This window comes from Somniosus microcephalus, chromosome 11 (assembly GCF_052327205.1).
Source record: "Somniosus microcephalus isolate GS21.2 chromosome 11, FLI_Smic_1.0, whole genome shotgun sequence".
NCBI lineage: Eukaryota > Metazoa > Chordata > Chondrichthyes > Squaliformes > Somniosidae > Somniosus > Somniosus microcephalus.
In genome coordinates, this window is record NC_140997.1 from 232,959,378 (window position 1) to 232,977,365 (window position 17,988).

Consider the following 17,988-nt stretch of genomic DNA (forward strand, 5'->3'; position numbering starts at 1 on the left):
CTTCACACTTCTCTGTGTTAAATTTCATCTGCCATGTGTCTGCCCATTTCACCAGTCTGCCTATGTCCTCCTGAAGTCTGTTACTATCCCCCCTCACTGTTTACTACATTTCCAAGTTTTGTGTCACCTGCAAACTTTGAAATGATCCCCAAGTCCAGGTCATTAATATATATCAAAAAGAGCAGTGGTGCTAATACCGACCCCTGGGTAACACCGCTGTATACCTCCCGCCAGTCTGAAAAACCACCGCTCACCACCAATCTCCGCTCACCACCAATCTCTGCTTTCTATCCCTCGGCCAATTTGGTTTCCACGCTGCCGCTGCCCCTTTAATCCCATGGGCTTCATTCTTGCAAACATCTCTGCGTTAAGCCCGGGACTGCTGGTCTGTGGGCCTCAGTTAGCAGCTGTCTGTGTCTGGAGAGCTTCACTGGCCTTTCCTGAGGGGCCGCAGGGTGAGTGTTGGCTGATTCCTGGTGACCATTTCCCTTTGACAGGATGGTCGGATCCTGTTCATGGACACCGAGGTGGAAAACCTGAAGTACTTCGAGATCCAAGCGCACAAGAACCCGGTGAGTCACCAGTCTACGGAGGCCCCCCGGGCGGGTCGCAGCAGGGCATCGCCATCTCTGCTCGGAGTGATTCCTGCAACTTTCATCACATGACCTCCCACCTCCACTCTCTCTCGCCATTGGTCGCCTGACAAGTCCATCCTTACATAAAAACAGAGAATGCTGGAAATACTCAGCAGGTCAGGCAGCATCTGTGGAGAGAGAAACAGAGTTAACGTTTCAGGTCGAGGACCCTTCGTCAGAACTGGAAAAAGGTGGAGATGGAACAGGTTTTTAAGCAAGTGCAGGGGCCGGGAAAGGGGGGAGGGGAGGAAAGAACAAAAGGGAAGGTCTGTGATAGGAGGGATTAAATGACAAAAGGGATGATGGTGCAAGGCAAGAGGAGATGGTAATGGGACAAGTTAAGAAACAAAAGATGACTCTAGATGAAGTGTAAATGGCGATGGCAGAATGATCGACAGCTGCCATGTGAGAGAGAGAGAAAAAAAAGATAGGGGCCGAGGTTATGATCTGAAATTGTTGAACTCGATGTTGAGTCCAGAAGACTGTAAAGTGCCTAATCGAAAGCTGTTCCTCGAGCTTACGTTGAGCTTCATTGGAACAGTGTAAGAGGACAGTGACGTCAGAGTGGGAGTGAAGCGGAGAATTAAAATGACAGGCGACCGGAAGCTCAGGGTCACCCTTACAGACTGAACGGAGGTGTTCCGCAAAGCAGTCACTCAATGTAAGGGTAAACCGAGAGAACTTCTTCTCCCCGAGACGGACCCTCTGATATAAAGGGTCGACGTCCACCTTATTCCCAATCAATCACTTGGAGTCCGGAGGTTCGTTCGGTAAACCAACTTTATTTACAAGCCGACAGGGGAGACTCTCATGCTGGGATGAATGCTCTCCGATCGCTAAGATCCCCTGCCTTATATACAGTTTTTTGTTCTAAGTCGTGGCTTACATCATACAGTTGATTTCGGGTGCAAATTCTTGCGACCCGTGTGCACATTTTGACCGTTACAGTCCTGTGACCCCATATGTTATCTTTACCACATTCCTCAATTGGTAGCTAACGGTTTGTGCACATTATTCAAGTAGCAACTGACAGTTTGACCATTTGACCACATTATTCAATTAGTAGCTGATGGTTTGTGCACATTATTCAGGTAGCAACTGACAGTTTGACCATTTGGCCACATTCCACCATATTTCCCTATGGGACATGTACATTGGATATATGCTCGGTGCCTCAATTCCCTTATTTTAGCCCTTTTAACTCTTTCACCCAGTCTGCGTTTAGTCTCCCCAATGTAGAGGAGACCGCATCGTGAGCAGCGAATACAGTATACTAAATTGCAAGAAGTACAAGTAAATCGCTGTTTCACCTGGAAGGAGTGTTTGGGGCCCTGGACAGTGGGAAGGGAGGAGGTAGAAGGGCATGTGTTGCATCTCCTGCACTTGCACGGGAAGGTGCTGGGCGAAGGGGAATGGGTGTTGGGGGTGATAGAGGAGTGGACCAGGGTGTCGCGGAGGGAGCAGTCCCTTCGGATAGAGGATTGGTTAACGGACAGAAAACAGAGTAGGGATAAATGGATCTTTTTCGGGTTGGCAGGCTGTAACTAGTGGGGTGCCGCATGGATCAGTGCTTGGGCCTCAGCTATTTACAATCTATATTAATGACCTAGATGAAGGGACCGAGTGTAATGTATCCAAGTTTGCTGACGATACAAAGCTCGGTGGGACAGTAAGCTGTGAGGAGAACAGAGAGTCTGCAAAGGGATATAGATAGACTGAGTGAGTGGGCAGGAAGGTGGCAGATGGAGTATAATGTGGGGAAATGTGAGGTTATTCACTTTGGTAGGAAGAATAGAAAAACAGAATATTTTTTAAATGGTGAGAAACTTTCAAATGTTGGTGTTCAGAGAGATTTGGGTGTCCTCGTGCAAGAAACACAGAAAGCTAGCGTGCAGGTACAGCAAGCAATAAGGAAGGCAAATGGCATGTTGGCCTTTATTGCAAGGGGGTTGGCGTATAAGAGTGAGGAAGTCTTGCTCCAATTGTACAGGGCCTTGTTGAGACCACACCTGGAGTACTGGGCACAGTTCTGGTCTCCTTATCTAATGAAGGATATACTTGCCTCGGAGGCGGTGCAACGAAGGTTCACTAGATTGATTCCTGGGATGAGAGGGTTGTCCTATGAGGAGAGATTGAGTAGAATGGGCCGATACTCTCTGGAGTTTAGAAGAATGAGAGGTGATCTTATTGAAACATACAAGATTCTGAGGGGGATTGACAGGGTAGATGCTGAGAGGTTGTTTCCCCCTGGCTGGAGAGTCTAGAACTAGGGGTCATAGTCTCAGGATAAGGGGTCGGCCATTTAAGACTGAGATGAGGAGGAATTTCTTCACTCAGAGGGTGGGGAATCTCTGGAATTCTCTGCCCCAGAGGGCTGTGGAGGCTCAGTCATTGAGTATATTCAAGGCTGAGATTGATCGATTTTTGGAATCTAGGGGAATCGAGGGATATGGAGATCGGGCGGGAAAGTGGAGTTGAGGTCGATGATCAGCCATGATCTTATTGAATGGCGGAGCAGGCTCGAGGGGCCGAATGGCGGAGCAGGCTCGAGGGGCCGTGTGGCGGAGCAGGCTCGAGGGGCCGAATGGCGGAGCAGGCTCGAGGGGCCGTGTGGCGGAGCAGGCTCGAGAGGCCAAATGGCCGACTCCTGCTCTTACTACTTATGTTCTTCTCAAGGGCAATTAGGGATGGGATGCCAGCAACGCCCACATCCCGTGAGCCACGGTTAACAAGAGTTTGTGATTATTGGGCTTCACTGCAATTTATTAACCGCTTACTCACCTGAAGGGAATGCATTACAGGTGATCTTCATGAAGCATGACATGGTACACAGTCAGCTGCTGAGCCTGGGCCAAGAGGCATCGGACAAACGTCTAAAGATCTGGAGTCTGCCCAAACTGCATCTGCTCCACGAGGTGCCAATCCCGCGAGACGTCGTCACATTCTCAAGAATAGTAAGTGAAACTGGGACTCTCACTCTCACAAACACACAGACATTCACACAGACGCTCCCACAGACGCTCGCGCAGACGCTCGCGCAGGCGCTCTCGCTCTCGCTCGCGCTCACACAGACACACAGTTAGACACTGGCTCTGCATCTCTGGGAGGCCTCAACATAGCTCATTGCCCCAGTTGGCCGAGGACCTTCTCTCCCTCCCTCACACTCAACCACCTGAGTGTCGGCAGATTTCCCAAACCCAGCTCCTGATTGGGCGCAGTGTGTAGAACTTGGCAATCGGCAGGGAAGAGGGGCCAGGGCACTATGTGTCCTGATAGAGGGAGCACCGCATCGAATTCATTCCCATCTGAGTATGGGGCTATAATCAGCCTGCCTGCTCCTTCATCACTGCTCTTTGCTCGCCGTGTGTGTGCCCACTGTGTGTGTGTGTGTGTGTGTGTGTGTGTGTGCGCCCTCAGCATGATTGTGAGAGGTTTCTTCCCCCCCCCCCCCCCCATCATGGTATAATCCCCTGCCACCATTAACTGTCAACATTGGAGGTGTCAGCCGTGGCTCAGTGGGTGGCGCTCTCTCTCGCCTCTGAGTCCCACTCCAGAGACTTCGGCCCATAATCCAGGTTGACACTCCAGTGCAGTACTGAGGGAGCGCTGCACTGTCGGAGGGGCAGTACTGAGGGAGCGCCGCACTGTCGGAGGGGCAGTACTGAGGGAGCGCCGCACTGTCGGAGGGGCAGTACTGAGGGAGCGCCGCACTGTCGGAGGGGCAGTACTGAGGGAGCGCCGCACTGTCGGAGGGGCAGTACCGAGGGAGCGCCGCACTGTCGGAGGGGCAGTACCGAGGGAGCGCCGCACTGTCGGAGGGGCAGTACCGAGGGAGCGCCGCACTGTCGGAGGGGCAGTACTGAGGGAGCGCAGCACTGTCGGGGGGGCAGTACTGAGGGAGCACCACACTGTCGGAGGGGCAGTACTGAGGGAGTGCCGCATTGTCGGAGGGGCAGTGCTGAGGGAGCGCTGCACTGTCGGAGGGGCAATGCTGAGGGAGTGCTGCACTGTCGGAGGGGCAATACTGAGGGAGCACTGCACTGTCAAAGGGGCAGTACTGAGGGAGCGCTGCACTGTCGGAGGGGCAGTACTGAGGGAGCGCTGCACTGTCGGAGGGGCAGTACTGAGGGAGCGCTGCACTGTCGGAGGGGCAGTACTGAGGGAGCGCTGCACTGTCGGAGGGGCAGTACTGAGGGAGCGCTGCACTGTCGGAGGGGCAGTACTGAGGGAGCACTGCACTATCGGTGGGCAATACTGAGGGAGCGCTGCACTGTCGGAGGTGTCGTCTTTTGGATGAGATGTTAAACCGCAGCCCTGTCCGCCCTCTCAGGTCATGTGCTCAAGTCTCTGCAGTGGGGTCTCGAACCCACGACCTCTGACTCCGAGGTGAGAGTGCTACCAATGAGCCGTGACTGACCGCTAGACACAAGTAAAAAAAAAGTCAATAAATTAAGTTTCTGATTGGCTTGACTTTCAGGGCAGCCAACTATGTCTGGGACTCGAGTCCGGAATGATTGTCTTCAGTGATATTATGGCCACAGATTCCATGGTGCTGTCGTTTTCTCCGATTGTGTCACAAGGTAGGCATCCTTGAAATGCAAGCGCACCAAATGGTGAAGCACATCGTGGAGGAATATCCCAAGGATACGGAGCCCTACACAGGACGGGAAGATCCCAGGGATACTGAGCCCCACACAGGACAGGAAGATCCCAGGGATACGGAGCCCCACACAGGGCAGGAAGATCCCAGGGATACGGAGCCACACACAGGATGGGAAGATCCCAGGGATACGGAGCCCCACACAGGATGGGAAGATCCCAGGGATACGGAGCCCCACACAGGATGGGAAGATCCTAGGTTTGGGCTCTTGATGGTGCTGGGTTTAGGTGGAGCCGAGGTAGGGAATCTGCCTTGGTTGTGATGCAGCCATAGTCGGAGAGCCCGCGGACTCCTGGTGACCATCGTCACTTGTGAGAATTGGCCAATCGAGTCGGCAGTCGCCAGCGCGAGTCGCGGTAAATGGTGTACGATAACCCCGCTCACCTAAGCAACAGTTAGACAAGACACCACACCCCTCAAACCCCCAGCCACCCTCCTACTCACCATATCCCTCAACCCCCTCGTAATTTGACCCCTGGAGTCCGGGTGTTATTCTGGTAAACCTACACTGCACTCCCTCCAAGGCCAATATATCCTTCCTAAGGTGTGGTGCCCAGAACTGCTCACAGTGCTCCAGGTGTGGTCTAACCAGGGCCTTGTACAGCTGCAGCATAACTTCTACCCCTTGTATTCTAGTCCTCTAGATATAAAGGCCAGTATTCCATTAGCCTTTTTGACTATTTTCTGTACATGTTCATGACATTTTAATGATCTGTGTACCTGGACCTCGAAGTCTCTTTGGACCTCCACTGTTTCTAGGTTTTTCAGAACTATATAATGGAGGGTGGGGTGGGGGTGGGGCAAGGAGCGATTCTGTGATCTGGCCATCCCAACACCAACTGTAAGCCGTGTGGGGGTGGGGGGGGAGGAGCTGTCCCATGGAATTTCAGGCCTGCTTCCTAAGGCCCCCCCAGTGTTGGTGGGCAGGGGGTGATCGGAGCGTCTGACTGTAATTTCCAGATCCCGAGACCCCTCCGGCCCACCGACCCCTCCGGCCCACCGACCATTCGGGCCCTCCGACCACTCCGGCCCTCCGACCACTCCGGCCCAGTGACTGCCTTCGTCTCGTTGAGCTTGACATTGGCTGTCTCTTTTTCCGAAGTCACAATCTCTCCCTTTCTTTAGATTTAGACGCTAACAATGAGTGGGAGGAGAAGCGGGCGACCGACCAGACGGGCCAGGCAGTGGTTGTTGACGCCTGCGCCGAGCAAAACATCTTTCTGAGCTGCAGGTGAGTGCGGACACTCCCGAGATCAGAGGCTGCTGGTACTGTCTGGGGAGGCACTGAGACAGACCGACCAGGAACATCACTGTGCCGTTATATCGCGCCTTGAACCGCGTAAAACGTCCCAAGGTGCTTCACAGGAGCGTAAATCAGACAAAATGTGACACCGCGCCACATCAGGAGATATCAGGGCAGGTGACCAAAAGCTTGGTCAAAGAGGCAGGTTTTAAGGAACGTCTTAAAGGAGGAGAGAGAGGTGGAGAGGTTTAGGGAGGGAATTCCAGAGCTTGGGGCCCAGGCAGCAGAAGGCACGGCCGCCAATGGTGGAGCGATTATAATCAGGGATGTTCAACAGGCCGGAATTGGAAGAGCACAGATATCTCGGGGGGGTTGTGGGGCTGGAGGAGGTTACAGAGAGAGGGAGGGGCGAGGCCAATGAGGGATTTGAAAACAAGGATGAGAATTTTAGAATCGAGTGGTCCCTGATTTGATCTCCTGTTTACTGAAACCGATCTGTGCTGGGGCAATGAAAGTGACCCCGAGGGAAAGCAGGCTTCCCGCTCCGAATCGTTATCCAGTGAAGCCTGCTGGCTTGTGCATGCAGGCCTGAGAAGGTTGGCCGAGGCAAGGGCTGTGGGTGCACATGCCGTGCGGTCACTTGGATCAGCTGTCGGAGGTGCCGGGGCTAAAGTTAATCTGCTACCCCAATGCAAGATGTCCACTAAGGGGGTGAAATTCATCTACGCCCCGTAGCGAGCAATGGGCCTGTAGCGAGTCTGCTGCCCGTTTTATATCGTGCCCGATTGGGTGCCGATTCGCTGTGAGCCCATTGAGCACTACTACAACTTGAATTTATATAGCGCCTTTAACGTAATGAAATGTCCCAAGGCGCTTCACAGGAGCGTAAATCAGGAAAAATTTGACACCGAGCCACATCAGGAGATATTAGGACAGGTGACCAAAAGCTTGGTCAAAGAGGTTGGTTTTAAGGAGTGTCTTAAAGGAGGCGAGAGAGGTAAAGAGGTGGAGAGGTTTAGGGAGGGAATTCCAGAGCTTGGGGCCCAGACGGCTGAAGGCACGGCCGCCAATGGTGGAGAGGTGAAGTTCACCCCTTAAGAGCGCAATGTAGGTTAGTCTATTGAGATAACTGGGGATAATGTGATAGAGTATCTGGCCTTGTCTATGGAAGCTAGTTCTCCAGCAGCCTCCAGTCCCTGCTCCCGATCATTATCTGATGAGGAGGGTGAACATTGGCTGAGTGATGGGATTGGGCTTGGCTTTGATAACTTCCCAGGGTTGAGTAGGCGGTTGACTGGCTAGGCTCCCATGCGAAGACCGGCTCTGTTGGCCAATGCTACCCAAGAAATCACAGCACAGCGTCATAAGGAGAGGAAAATTGGAGGGAAACCAACCCCAAATAATAAAATGAACGCCTAAAATAGAGAATGTTGAAAAGACACAACCTTGCACAGGAAGAGTTTCATGGTATTGTATAGAATTACATAGAATGTACAGCACAGAAACAGGCCATTCGGCCCAACAGGTCCGTGCCGGTGTTTCTGCTCCACACCAGCCTCCTCCCACCCTCTTCATCTCACCCCATCACCATATCCTTCTATTCCTTTCTCCCTCGTGTTTATCTCGCTTCCCCCTAAATGTATCTCTGCTATTCGCCTCAACCACTCCCTGTGGGAGCGAGTTCCACATTCTCACCACTCTCTGGGTAAAGAAGTTTCTCCTGAATTCCCGATTGGATTTATTAGTGACTATCTTATATTGATGGCCCCTAGTTCTGGTCTCCCCCACAAGTGGAAACATCTTCTTTACGTCTACCCTATCGAACCCCTTCATAATCTTAAAGACCTCGATCACGTCTCCCCTCAGCCTTCTCTTTTCTAGAGAAAAGAGCCCCAGCCTGTTCAATCTTCCCTGATGGGTATAACCTCTCAGTTCTGGTATCATCATTGTCAATCTTTGTTGCACCTTCCCCAGTGCCTCGATATCCTTTTTGTAATATGGAGACCAGAACTGCCCGTGTGGTCTAACCAAGGCTCGATACAGGTTTAACAGAATTTCTCTGCTTTACAATTCTGTCCCTCTAGAAATGAACCCCAGTGCTTGGTTTGCTTCTTTTATCACCTTATTAACCCGTGTTGCTACTTTTATTAACTTGTTGCAGTGGTGACGATGTGCTAAAGATCTGGGATGTGTTCGGCTCTCTGTTGACTGAGGTTGTTCTGGATTATACACTCACCTTCGCGTGCTTCCTCAACAACCAAGGCGACATACTGATTGGCTTCAAGGACCACCTATTCCTGATACCTCACAGAAAGCTGATGATCGACATCAAGGATGCCGTGTCTGATAGTTCAGCAAAAGGTACGTCGTCCGATTCTATCGAAGCTCAAGAACGTTGGCCATGAGTGGCACAGCAGATTCCTTGGGGGCAGACTTCACGATCTTCGGTGTTGGAGAGGGGAAATGTGGAGAAATTAATTCATACAGAGGGCTGTTGAAATCTGGAATGCACGGCCTGAGAGGTTGCTGGAATCAGATTCCACGGGAACTTTCAAAGGGCAATTGGACAAGTACTTGAAGAGGATTAAATTTGCAGGGTTCTGGGGAGAAAGCTGGGGAGTGGGACTAAATTGGAACAGCTCTGTCAAAGAGCCGGAGCAGGCACGATGGGCCGAATGGCCTCCTCCTGTCCTGGCCAATATTTATCCCTCAACCAACATAACAAAAACAGATGATCTGGTCATTATCACATTGCTCTTTGTGGGAGCTTGCTGTGTGCAAATTGGCTGCTGCATTTCCCACATTACAACAGTGACTACACTCTTTGAAAGATCTCTCCAAAAGGTTTTGACTTATGTCCACAACAACAACTTGTATTTATATAGCGCCTTTAACATAGTAAAACGTCCCAAGGCGCTGCACAGGAGTATTATAAAACAGAATTTGACACCGAGCCACATAAGGAGAAATGAGTGCAGATGACCAAAAGCTTGGTCAAAGAGGTCGGCTTTAAAGGAGGAGAGAGAGGTAACGAGGCGGAGAGGTTTAGGGAGGGAATTCCAGAGCTCGTGGCCCAGGTAGCTGAAGGCACGGCCGCCAATGGTGGAGCGATTAAGATCGGGGATGCTCAAGAGGACAGAATTTGAGGAACGCAGATATCTCGGAGAGTTGTGGGGCTGAAGGAGATTACAGAGATAGGAAGGGGCGAGGCCATGGAGGGATTTGAAAACCAGGGTGAGAATTTTGAAATCGAGGCGTTGCCGGACCGGGAGCCAATGTAGGTCAGTGAGCACAGGGGGTGATGGTCACTTATTTCTATGACGATGTGCTGGTGTCTTATATTGATATAATAATCGGCATTAGTTCCGTAGAAATGCAATAGTAGGTCATTCCAATAGGGAGGTGATGGGAGGTTATTCCCCTGGGAAAGTTATGGTTGGTTATTCCCTTTGGGATGTGATGGTGAATTACTGACGAATGTTGGGAATCTCTGCCTCTACAGGGCATGTGGGGCCTGAGTGAACAACAACTGTATATCTCCCTCACCAATCAATTCAAGGATTGTGAAATTAACTGCGCAAGGACTGAGAGGGAAGTGTAAGTTAGAGTGAGTGAATTCAATGTCAAATCAGGTACAGGAAGGGAAATAAAGAGAGGGAAAGAAAGACTGGATTAAGAGAGCGATTTAAAATAATTCTCCAACAACAATTAAAACCTGAAGGAATGAGACTCCAGACTTGTAATAGTTAGTATTCAGTGGCAGTTTGACTGGCAGTAATAAACACTTATCAGGTCAATCTAAGGGAACGTAGACTTGATTTAACTTTCAGTGGCGAGTTCACTTTGTAATTACTGCACCAATACAGAAACTTCCCGTCGGTCAGTGCATGTCAATGGTGAGCCAGACATAAGAAGGTAAGAAACAGGAGCAGGAGGAGCCCACACGGCCCCTCGAGCCTGCTCCAATGTGCAATAAGATCATGGCTGATCTTTCACCTCAACTCCACTTTCCCGCCCGATCCCCATGTCCGTTGAAACGCTTAGTGTCCAGCGAGAAGCCTTTATCGCGAAGCTAACGGCACATCTCGGGCTGCAACTTCTGGATTTCCAGGAATAATCACGCATCTGCTCCTCTCCCGAAGTTGCCGTGGCGCCATTAGCCTCACCGTTACTTCGACAGCAAATATTGGGTCAATATTGCGATGCCAAAGATGAGTGGGGAACGTGGAATTTCCACTCACATTTAAAAAGAAGAATCTGTTGTGCAATTAATTTTTGGGCGTTTTCCAGGTTCTGTGCTGAGCTTGCGAGGGCAGTGGAGGAGCTGATAGAGTCTTGTACTCGTCATCGAGATCAGGTCCTCCTCTCTGAAAAGTGCGGGTGTGTGAGGGTAAGGTAGATGTCCCGGGTAGGGTATAACATCTCCCCCATTTCCTCCCTCCCCACCCCCCCCCCCCCAACGCCCCTCTCCTCACAGTCAAATAAAAAAGACTTGCATTATAGCGCCTTTCACGACCTCCGAGTGAGTGCAGACGCAAGCGTCGTCTGCATACTGTAATTCGACAACAGAGGATGGGATGACCTTGGATCTGGACTGGAGGCGACGGAAGTTGAACAGTTTCCCATTTGTTCTGTAAATTAGCTCCATTCCAGCGGGGAGCTTACTGAGGGTGAGATGGAGCATTGCAGCAAGGAAGATCGAGAAGAGCTTTGGTGCGATGACACAGCCTTGCTTGACCCCGGTTCGTACGTGAATTGGGTCTGTGGTGGAACCGTTGGTCAGGATCACGGCTTGCATGTCGACGTGACAAACTTTTGAGGGCAGCCGAATTTGAGGAGGACACTCCATAATCCCTCACGGTTGACAATGTCGAAGGCCTTTGTGAGATCAAAGGCGGCCATGTACAGCGGTTGGTGCTGTTCCCTGCATTTCTCTTGTAATTGACGTGCGGTGAAGATCGTGTCCATTGTGCCCCTTAGTGGGCGGAATCCACATTGCGACTCTGGGAGGTGCTCTTCAACCACTGGGAGAAGGCGATTGAGGGGGATTCTTGGGATGATTTTCCCTGTGGCAGACAGCAGGGAAACTCCTCTGTAATTACCGCAATCGGACTTGTCACCTTTCTTGAAGATGGTCACAATTACGACGTCTCTGAGATCCCCTGGCATGCTCTCCTCCTTCCAGATCAGAGAAATGAGTTCATGAATTCGCGCCAGTAGTGCTTCTCCGCCGTGCTTTAGTGCCTCGGCAGGGATTCCATCTGCTCCTGAGGACTTGTTCTTCGGTTGTCAGATGGCCTTTTCAACCTCATGCTGGGCTGGGGTTGTGCTGAGATGGTGGCGGGTAGCATGCTGCGGGATGGAGTTGAGGACACTCGTGTCGAAGACAGAGTCATGGTTAAGGAGATCTTCGAAGTGCTCCTTCCAGTGGGCAGTGACTGCTTCCCTGCCCTTGATGAGTACCTCCGTTCTTGGTGCACAGCAAGCTCCCACAAACAGCAATGTGATAAAGACCCGATAATCTGTTTTTTGTTATGTTGGTTGAGGGATAAATATTGGCCAGGACACCGGGGAGAACTCCCCTGCTCTTCTTCGAAATAGTGCCATGGGATCTTTTACATTCACCTGAGAGAGCAGATGGGGCCTCGGTTTAACGTCTCATCCAAACGACGACACCTCCGACAGTGCAGCACTCCCTCAGCACTGCACTGGAGTGTCAGCCAAGGTTTTTGTGCTCAAATCTTTGGAGTGGGACTTGAACCCATGACCTTCTGACTCAGAGGCGCGAGAGTGCTACCCACTGAGCTATGGCTGCCAGCCTTCCAACATTCACTGTCTAGCCTCAGACACGGAGACTGGGCACTTGGGTGAGGCCAGGGCGTCAGGATCATTTGAGAAACCATTCGATGCTGTGCTGGGGAGAGGGTAGGCTTGGTATTGTTGGAATGAGGTGAGCAAGAGAGCTGAAGGGCCTTCATTGTCTGAACTGATCTTGTGAGGTGCCAGAGGTTGCTGGGACCATCGAGTTATCTTCCCCTGACATAGAAATTACTGGACGATAAAAGACCGAGGTCCCTCTAGTTCGCCTTCGACCACCCTGGTAGTCACATGATCCAACGATAATAGAGTTGTTGATCAATCTCTATCAGTGAGTCTCCAACAGACCCAGACACGAGGTGAGGAAAACCCCCAGTGGGGGAGAGCTTTGGGAACCAGAGGTCCAAAGTCACCTGTTCTTCCCGAGCTCGCTACACTCCCCACACGTCACGTCTGAAATGATTCGTACCCAGGCAGTAGTTCACCAGAGGAAGGGAGCAAATGGGGGAGAAAGAAAATAAAATCTGTGTAACATAATCAAAGTAGGGACACGAGGCCGCCCTCGACATTATTCCATTGTTATTGAGAAATTGAGGTGAAGGGGTAAGGCCCACGGGGCAGGGCGCCAGCAAGGTCACATCGAATCTGCAGCGCAGAAACAGGCCATTCGGCCCCTCTGCTCCGTGCTGGTGTTTCTGCTCCACTCGAGCCTCCTCCCACCCCTCTTCATCTCACCCCATCACCATATCCTTCTATTCCTTTCTCCCTCATGTGTTTATTCAGCTTCCTCTTAAATGTATCTCTGTTATTCACCTCAACCACTCCCTGTGGTAGCGAGTTCCACATTCTCACCACTCTCTGGGTGAAGAAGTTTCTCCTCAATTCCCTGTTGGATTTATTGGTGACTAGCTCATAGTTATGGCCCCTATTTTCAGACTCTTTCCCCCAACCCCCCTGCCCCTTCCCCCCGCCATACAAGTGGAAACACCTCTACGTCAACCCTATCGAACCCCTTCATAATGATAAAGACCCCTATTATTAAAGATGAAGTCATTCAAGAACTGGTGGTTAAATAACGGCAAGTTTGGGGTTTTATAAGAACATAAGAATTAGGAGCAGGAGTCGGCCATTCGGCCCCTCGAGCCTGCTCCGCCACACGGCCCCTCGAGCCTGCTCCGCCACACGGCCCCTCGAGCCTGCTCCGCCACACGGCCCCTCGAGCCTGCTCCGCCATTCAATAAGATCATGGCTGATCTTCGACCTCAACTCCACTTTCCCGCCCGATCCCCATATCCCTCGATTACCCTACAGTCCAAAAATCAATCGATCTCAGCCTTGAATATACTCAACGACTCAGCATCCACAGCCTTTTGGGGTCGAGATTTCCAAAGATTCACAACCCTCTGAGTGAAGAAATTCCTCCTCATCTCAGTCTTAAATGGCCGACCCCTTATCCTGAGACTGACCCCTGGTTCTAGACTCTCCAGCCAGGGGGAAACAACCTCTCAGCATCTACCCTGTCAATCCCCCTCAGAATCTTTTATGTTTCAATGAGATCACCTCTCATTCTTCTAAACTCCAGAGAGTATCGGCCCATTCTACTCAATCTCTCCTCACAGGACAGCCCTCGCATCCCAGGGATCAATCCAGTTTTTTATAAGAATATGGGAGGCAGGAAAGAATGAGGAAGGTGAAGAGTTCCACACAGATGGATCCAGCGAGAGATCTCCAATCTGGCCCCCGCCCCCGGATTCAGTTAAAACCTACTGGGGAGATGGGTTGTTCCAAGCTTTCTCGATGCTCACCCAGCTATTCTCTGTCTTTCCGCCTTTAGAATCATATATTTACGAGGATCCGGCCATTAAATATGAATTCAAGGACCAGGTACAACATGAGACAGAGTCTCCTTTGGATATGGATTCTTATCTGGTAGGTTGGAAGGTCTCTGTATCTTTGGCAGCTTTTTTTTTCCAAAAAGGAGACATTTAATAATGTTCTGATTTTTCTTTATCCATTCATTCATTCTCGGGATGTGGGCGTAACCCGCGCTGTACCTGCCCTGGGAGTGTTAGATGGGACAGTGTAGAGGGAGTTTTACTCTGTATCTAACCCGTGCTGTACCTGCCCTGGGAGTGTTTGATGGGACAGTGTAGAGGGAGCTTTACTCTGTATCTAACCCGTGCTGTACCTGCCCTGGGAGTGTTTGATGGGGCAGTGTAGAGGGAGCTTTACTCTGTACCTAACCCGTGCTGTACCTGCCCTGGGAGTGTTTGATGGGACAGTGTAGAGGGAGCTTTACTCTGTATCTAACCCGTGCTGTACCTGCCCTGGGAGTGTTTGATGGGACAGTGTAGAGGGAGCTTTACTCTGTATCTAACCCGTGCTGTACCTGCCCTAGGAGTGTTTGATGGGACAGTGTAGAGGGAGCTTTACTCTGTATCTAACCCGTGGTGTACCTGTCCTGGGAGTGTTTGATGGGACAGTGTAGAGGGAGCTTTACTATGTATCTAACCCTGTGCTGTACCTGCCCTGGGAGTGTTTGATGGGACAGTGTAGAGGGAGCTTTACTCTGTATCTAACCCATGCTGTACCTGCCCTGGGAGTGTTTGATGGGACAGTGTAGAGGGAGCTTTACTCTGTATCTAACCCGTGCTGTACCTGCCCTGGGAGTGTTTGATGGGGCAGTGTAGAGGGAGCTTTACTCTGTATCTAACCCGTGCTGTACCTGCCCTGGGAGTGTTTGATGGGACAGTGTCGAGGGAGCTTTACTCTGTATCTAACCCGTGCTGTACCTGCCCTGGGAGTGTTTGATGGGACAGTGTAGAGGGAGCTTTACTCTGTATCTAACCCGTGCTGTACCTGCCCTGGGAGTGTTTGATGGGACAGTGTAGAGGGAGCTTTACTCTGTATCTAACCCGTGCTGTACCTGCCCTGGGAGTGTTTGATGGGACAGTGTAGAGGGAGCTGTACTCGATATCTAACCCGTGCTTGGGAAATTGGGAATTGATTCCATTGTCCAGCACTAACATTTCTCACCATGATTCACATTAAAATAATTTACATCCCCTCCCCACCCGCTGCCCGCAGACTGCGCTGACCTTTGTTAGGTGGCTACAATTGGACTGAGTACCCCAGGCTAAAGGGAAAATAATCAGCCATGGTCCCCGCTCCTGATCCCGAAACATTGTCCCCCTGCTGCAACGTGCGTGCATGGACATCAAGCGTAGGTGGGCTTCCGGCTCGGCTCTGGATTTTCCCTTTTCCCCCCTCCCCCCATGGCCGACTGCCCTCCTGGCACTAGCTGACTGTGCCCACACGTGGAGAAGTGTCACTTGGGCACTGGAGGGAGGCGCATGTCCTTGGAGCCCATACCCCAGGGAGTCTGAACAACTTCAACAGAGAAGGGCAGACCACGGGGGTGGGTGGGGTAGGGTCAGAAGAAAATCAATGGGAAACTTTTCATAAATTTCAGCAGTGCTTGCCTGAATTTCAGCTTGCCAGGAAACATAAGAACATAAGAACCAGGAGCAGGAGTCGGCCCCTCGAGCCTGCTCCGCCACACGGCCCCTCGAGCCTGCTCCACCACACGGCCCCTCGAGCCTGCTCCACCACACGGCCCCCCGAGCCTGCTCCACCACACGGCCCCTCGAGCCTGCTCCGCCACACGGCCCCTCGAGCCTGCTCCGCCACACGGCCCCTCGAGCCTGCTCCACCACACGGCCCCCCGAGCCTGCTCCACCACACGGCCCCTCGAGCCTGCTCCGCCACACGGCCCCTCGAGCCTGCTCCGCCACACGGCCCCTCGAGCCTGCTCCGCCACACGGCCCCTCGAGCCTGTTCCGCCACACGGCCCCTCGAGCCTGTTCCGCCACACGGCCCCTCGAGCCTGCTCCGCCACACGGCCCCCCGAGCCTGCTCCGCCACACGGCCCCCCGAGCCTGCTCCGCCACACGGCCCCCCGAGCCTGCTCCGCCACACGGCCCCCCGAGCCTGCTCCGCCACACGGCCCCCCGAGCCTGCTCCGCCACACGGCCCCCCGAGCCTGCTCCGCCACACGGCCCCCCGAGCCTGCTCCGCCACACGGCCCCCCGAGCCTGCTCCGCCACACGGCCCCCCGAGCCTGCTCCGCCACACGGCCCCCCGAGCCTGCTCCGCCACACGGCCCCTCGAGCCTGCTCCGCCATTCAGTAAGATCATGGCTGATCTTCGACCTCAACTCCACTTTTCCGCCCTATCCCCATATCCCTTGATTCCCTAGAGTTCAAAAATCTATTGATCTCAGCCTTGAATATACTCAAAGACGGAGCCTCCACAGCCCTCTGGGGCAGAGAATTCCACAGATTCACCACCCTCTGAGTGAAGACATTTCTCCTCATAAAAACATAAACATAGAAGATAGGAGCAGGAGTCGTCCATTCGGCCCCTCGAGCCTGCTCCGCCATTTAATGAGATCATGGCTGATCATCCAAATTCAGTACCCTGTCCCTGCCTTCTCCCCATATCCCTTGATCCCTTTAGCCTTAAGAAATATAACTAACTCCTTCTTGAATATATTTAATAACTGCCTTCTGTGGTAGAGAATTCCACAGGTTCACCACTCTCTGGGTGAAGGAATTCCTCCTCATCTCAGTCCTAAATGGCTTACCCATTATCCTTAGACTGTGACCCCTGGTTCTGGACTCCCCGCCATCAGGAACATCCTTCCTGCATCTAGTCTGTCCAGTCCTGTTAGAATTTTATAAGTTTCAATGAGATCCCCTCTCATTCTTCTAAACTCCAGCGAGTATAAGCCCAATCGACCCAATCTCCTCATACGTCATTCCTGCCATCCCAGGTCATCTCAGTCCTAAATGGCCGACCCCTTATCCTGAGACTGTGGCCCCTGGCTCTAGACTCCCCAGCCATGGGAAACATCCTTCCAACATCTACCCTGTCAAGCCCCTTAAAAAAAAAATTTACATTTCAATGAGATCACCTCTGATTCTTCTAAACTCCAGGGAAAGTGTCCGTCACCCCAAGTGGCCAGAACGCGTACCCATGGTGTGCCAGGTGGCTGTTTGTTTTTCTGAACTGTGGTCTGGCTTTGTCCTTTCAGGTTCCTTTCAAGTATTTGGAGGTGCTGACGGATTTAACGGAGGACATCGCCATCTCATTGAGCTTCCCGAGCGAATCGGAAAACGAGGCGGTGAGTCGCCAACCGCGCGATCCACAGGGCGTGGGTGTCAGCTTGACTCAGTTGGCTTCCTCTCGCCCCTCGGGGTCAGAAGGTCGTGGGCTCGGACACTGCTCCTGATCCATGAAATCATAGACATTCACGGCAGAGAAGGAGGCCATTCGGCCCTGTAGGTTACGGCACTTCAAGTGCATATCCAAGTACTTTTTAAATGTGATGAGGGTTTCTGCCTCTACCACCCTTTCAGGCAGTGAGTTCCAGACCCCCACCACCCTCTGGGTGAAAAACGTTCTCCTCAACTCCCCTCTAATCCTTCTCCCAATTACTTTAAATCTCTGCCCCCTGGTTATTGACCTCTCTGCTAAGGGAAATAGGTCCTTCCTGTCCACTATTGAGGCCCCTCATAATTTTATACACCTCAATACTGAGGGAGCACTGCACTGTTGGAGGGGCAGTACTG

The 17,988-nt window shown here is 52.0% G+C and overlaps 1 protein-coding gene across 1 annotated transcript in view; it reads left to right on the forward strand.

Moving 5' to 3' along the window:
* Positions 1-17,988, forward strand: part of LOC147111338 (uncharacterized) — a 161,454-nt gene that overhangs the window by 42,818 nt on the left and 100,648 nt on the right. Inside the window, exons 14-20 of the mRNA XM_086000011.1 lie at positions 498-572; positions 3,437-3,589; positions 5,113-5,215; positions 6,421-6,526; positions 8,700-8,899; positions 14,190-14,284; positions 17,451-17,540. Coding sequence (XP_085856137.1) covers positions 498-572; positions 3,437-3,589; positions 5,113-5,215; positions 6,421-6,526; positions 8,700-8,899; positions 14,190-14,284; positions 17,451-17,540 — 822 coding nt within the window. The remainder of the gene's footprint in view (positions 1-497; positions 573-3,436; positions 3,590-5,112; positions 5,216-6,420; positions 6,527-8,699; positions 8,900-14,189; positions 14,285-17,450; positions 17,541-17,988) is intronic.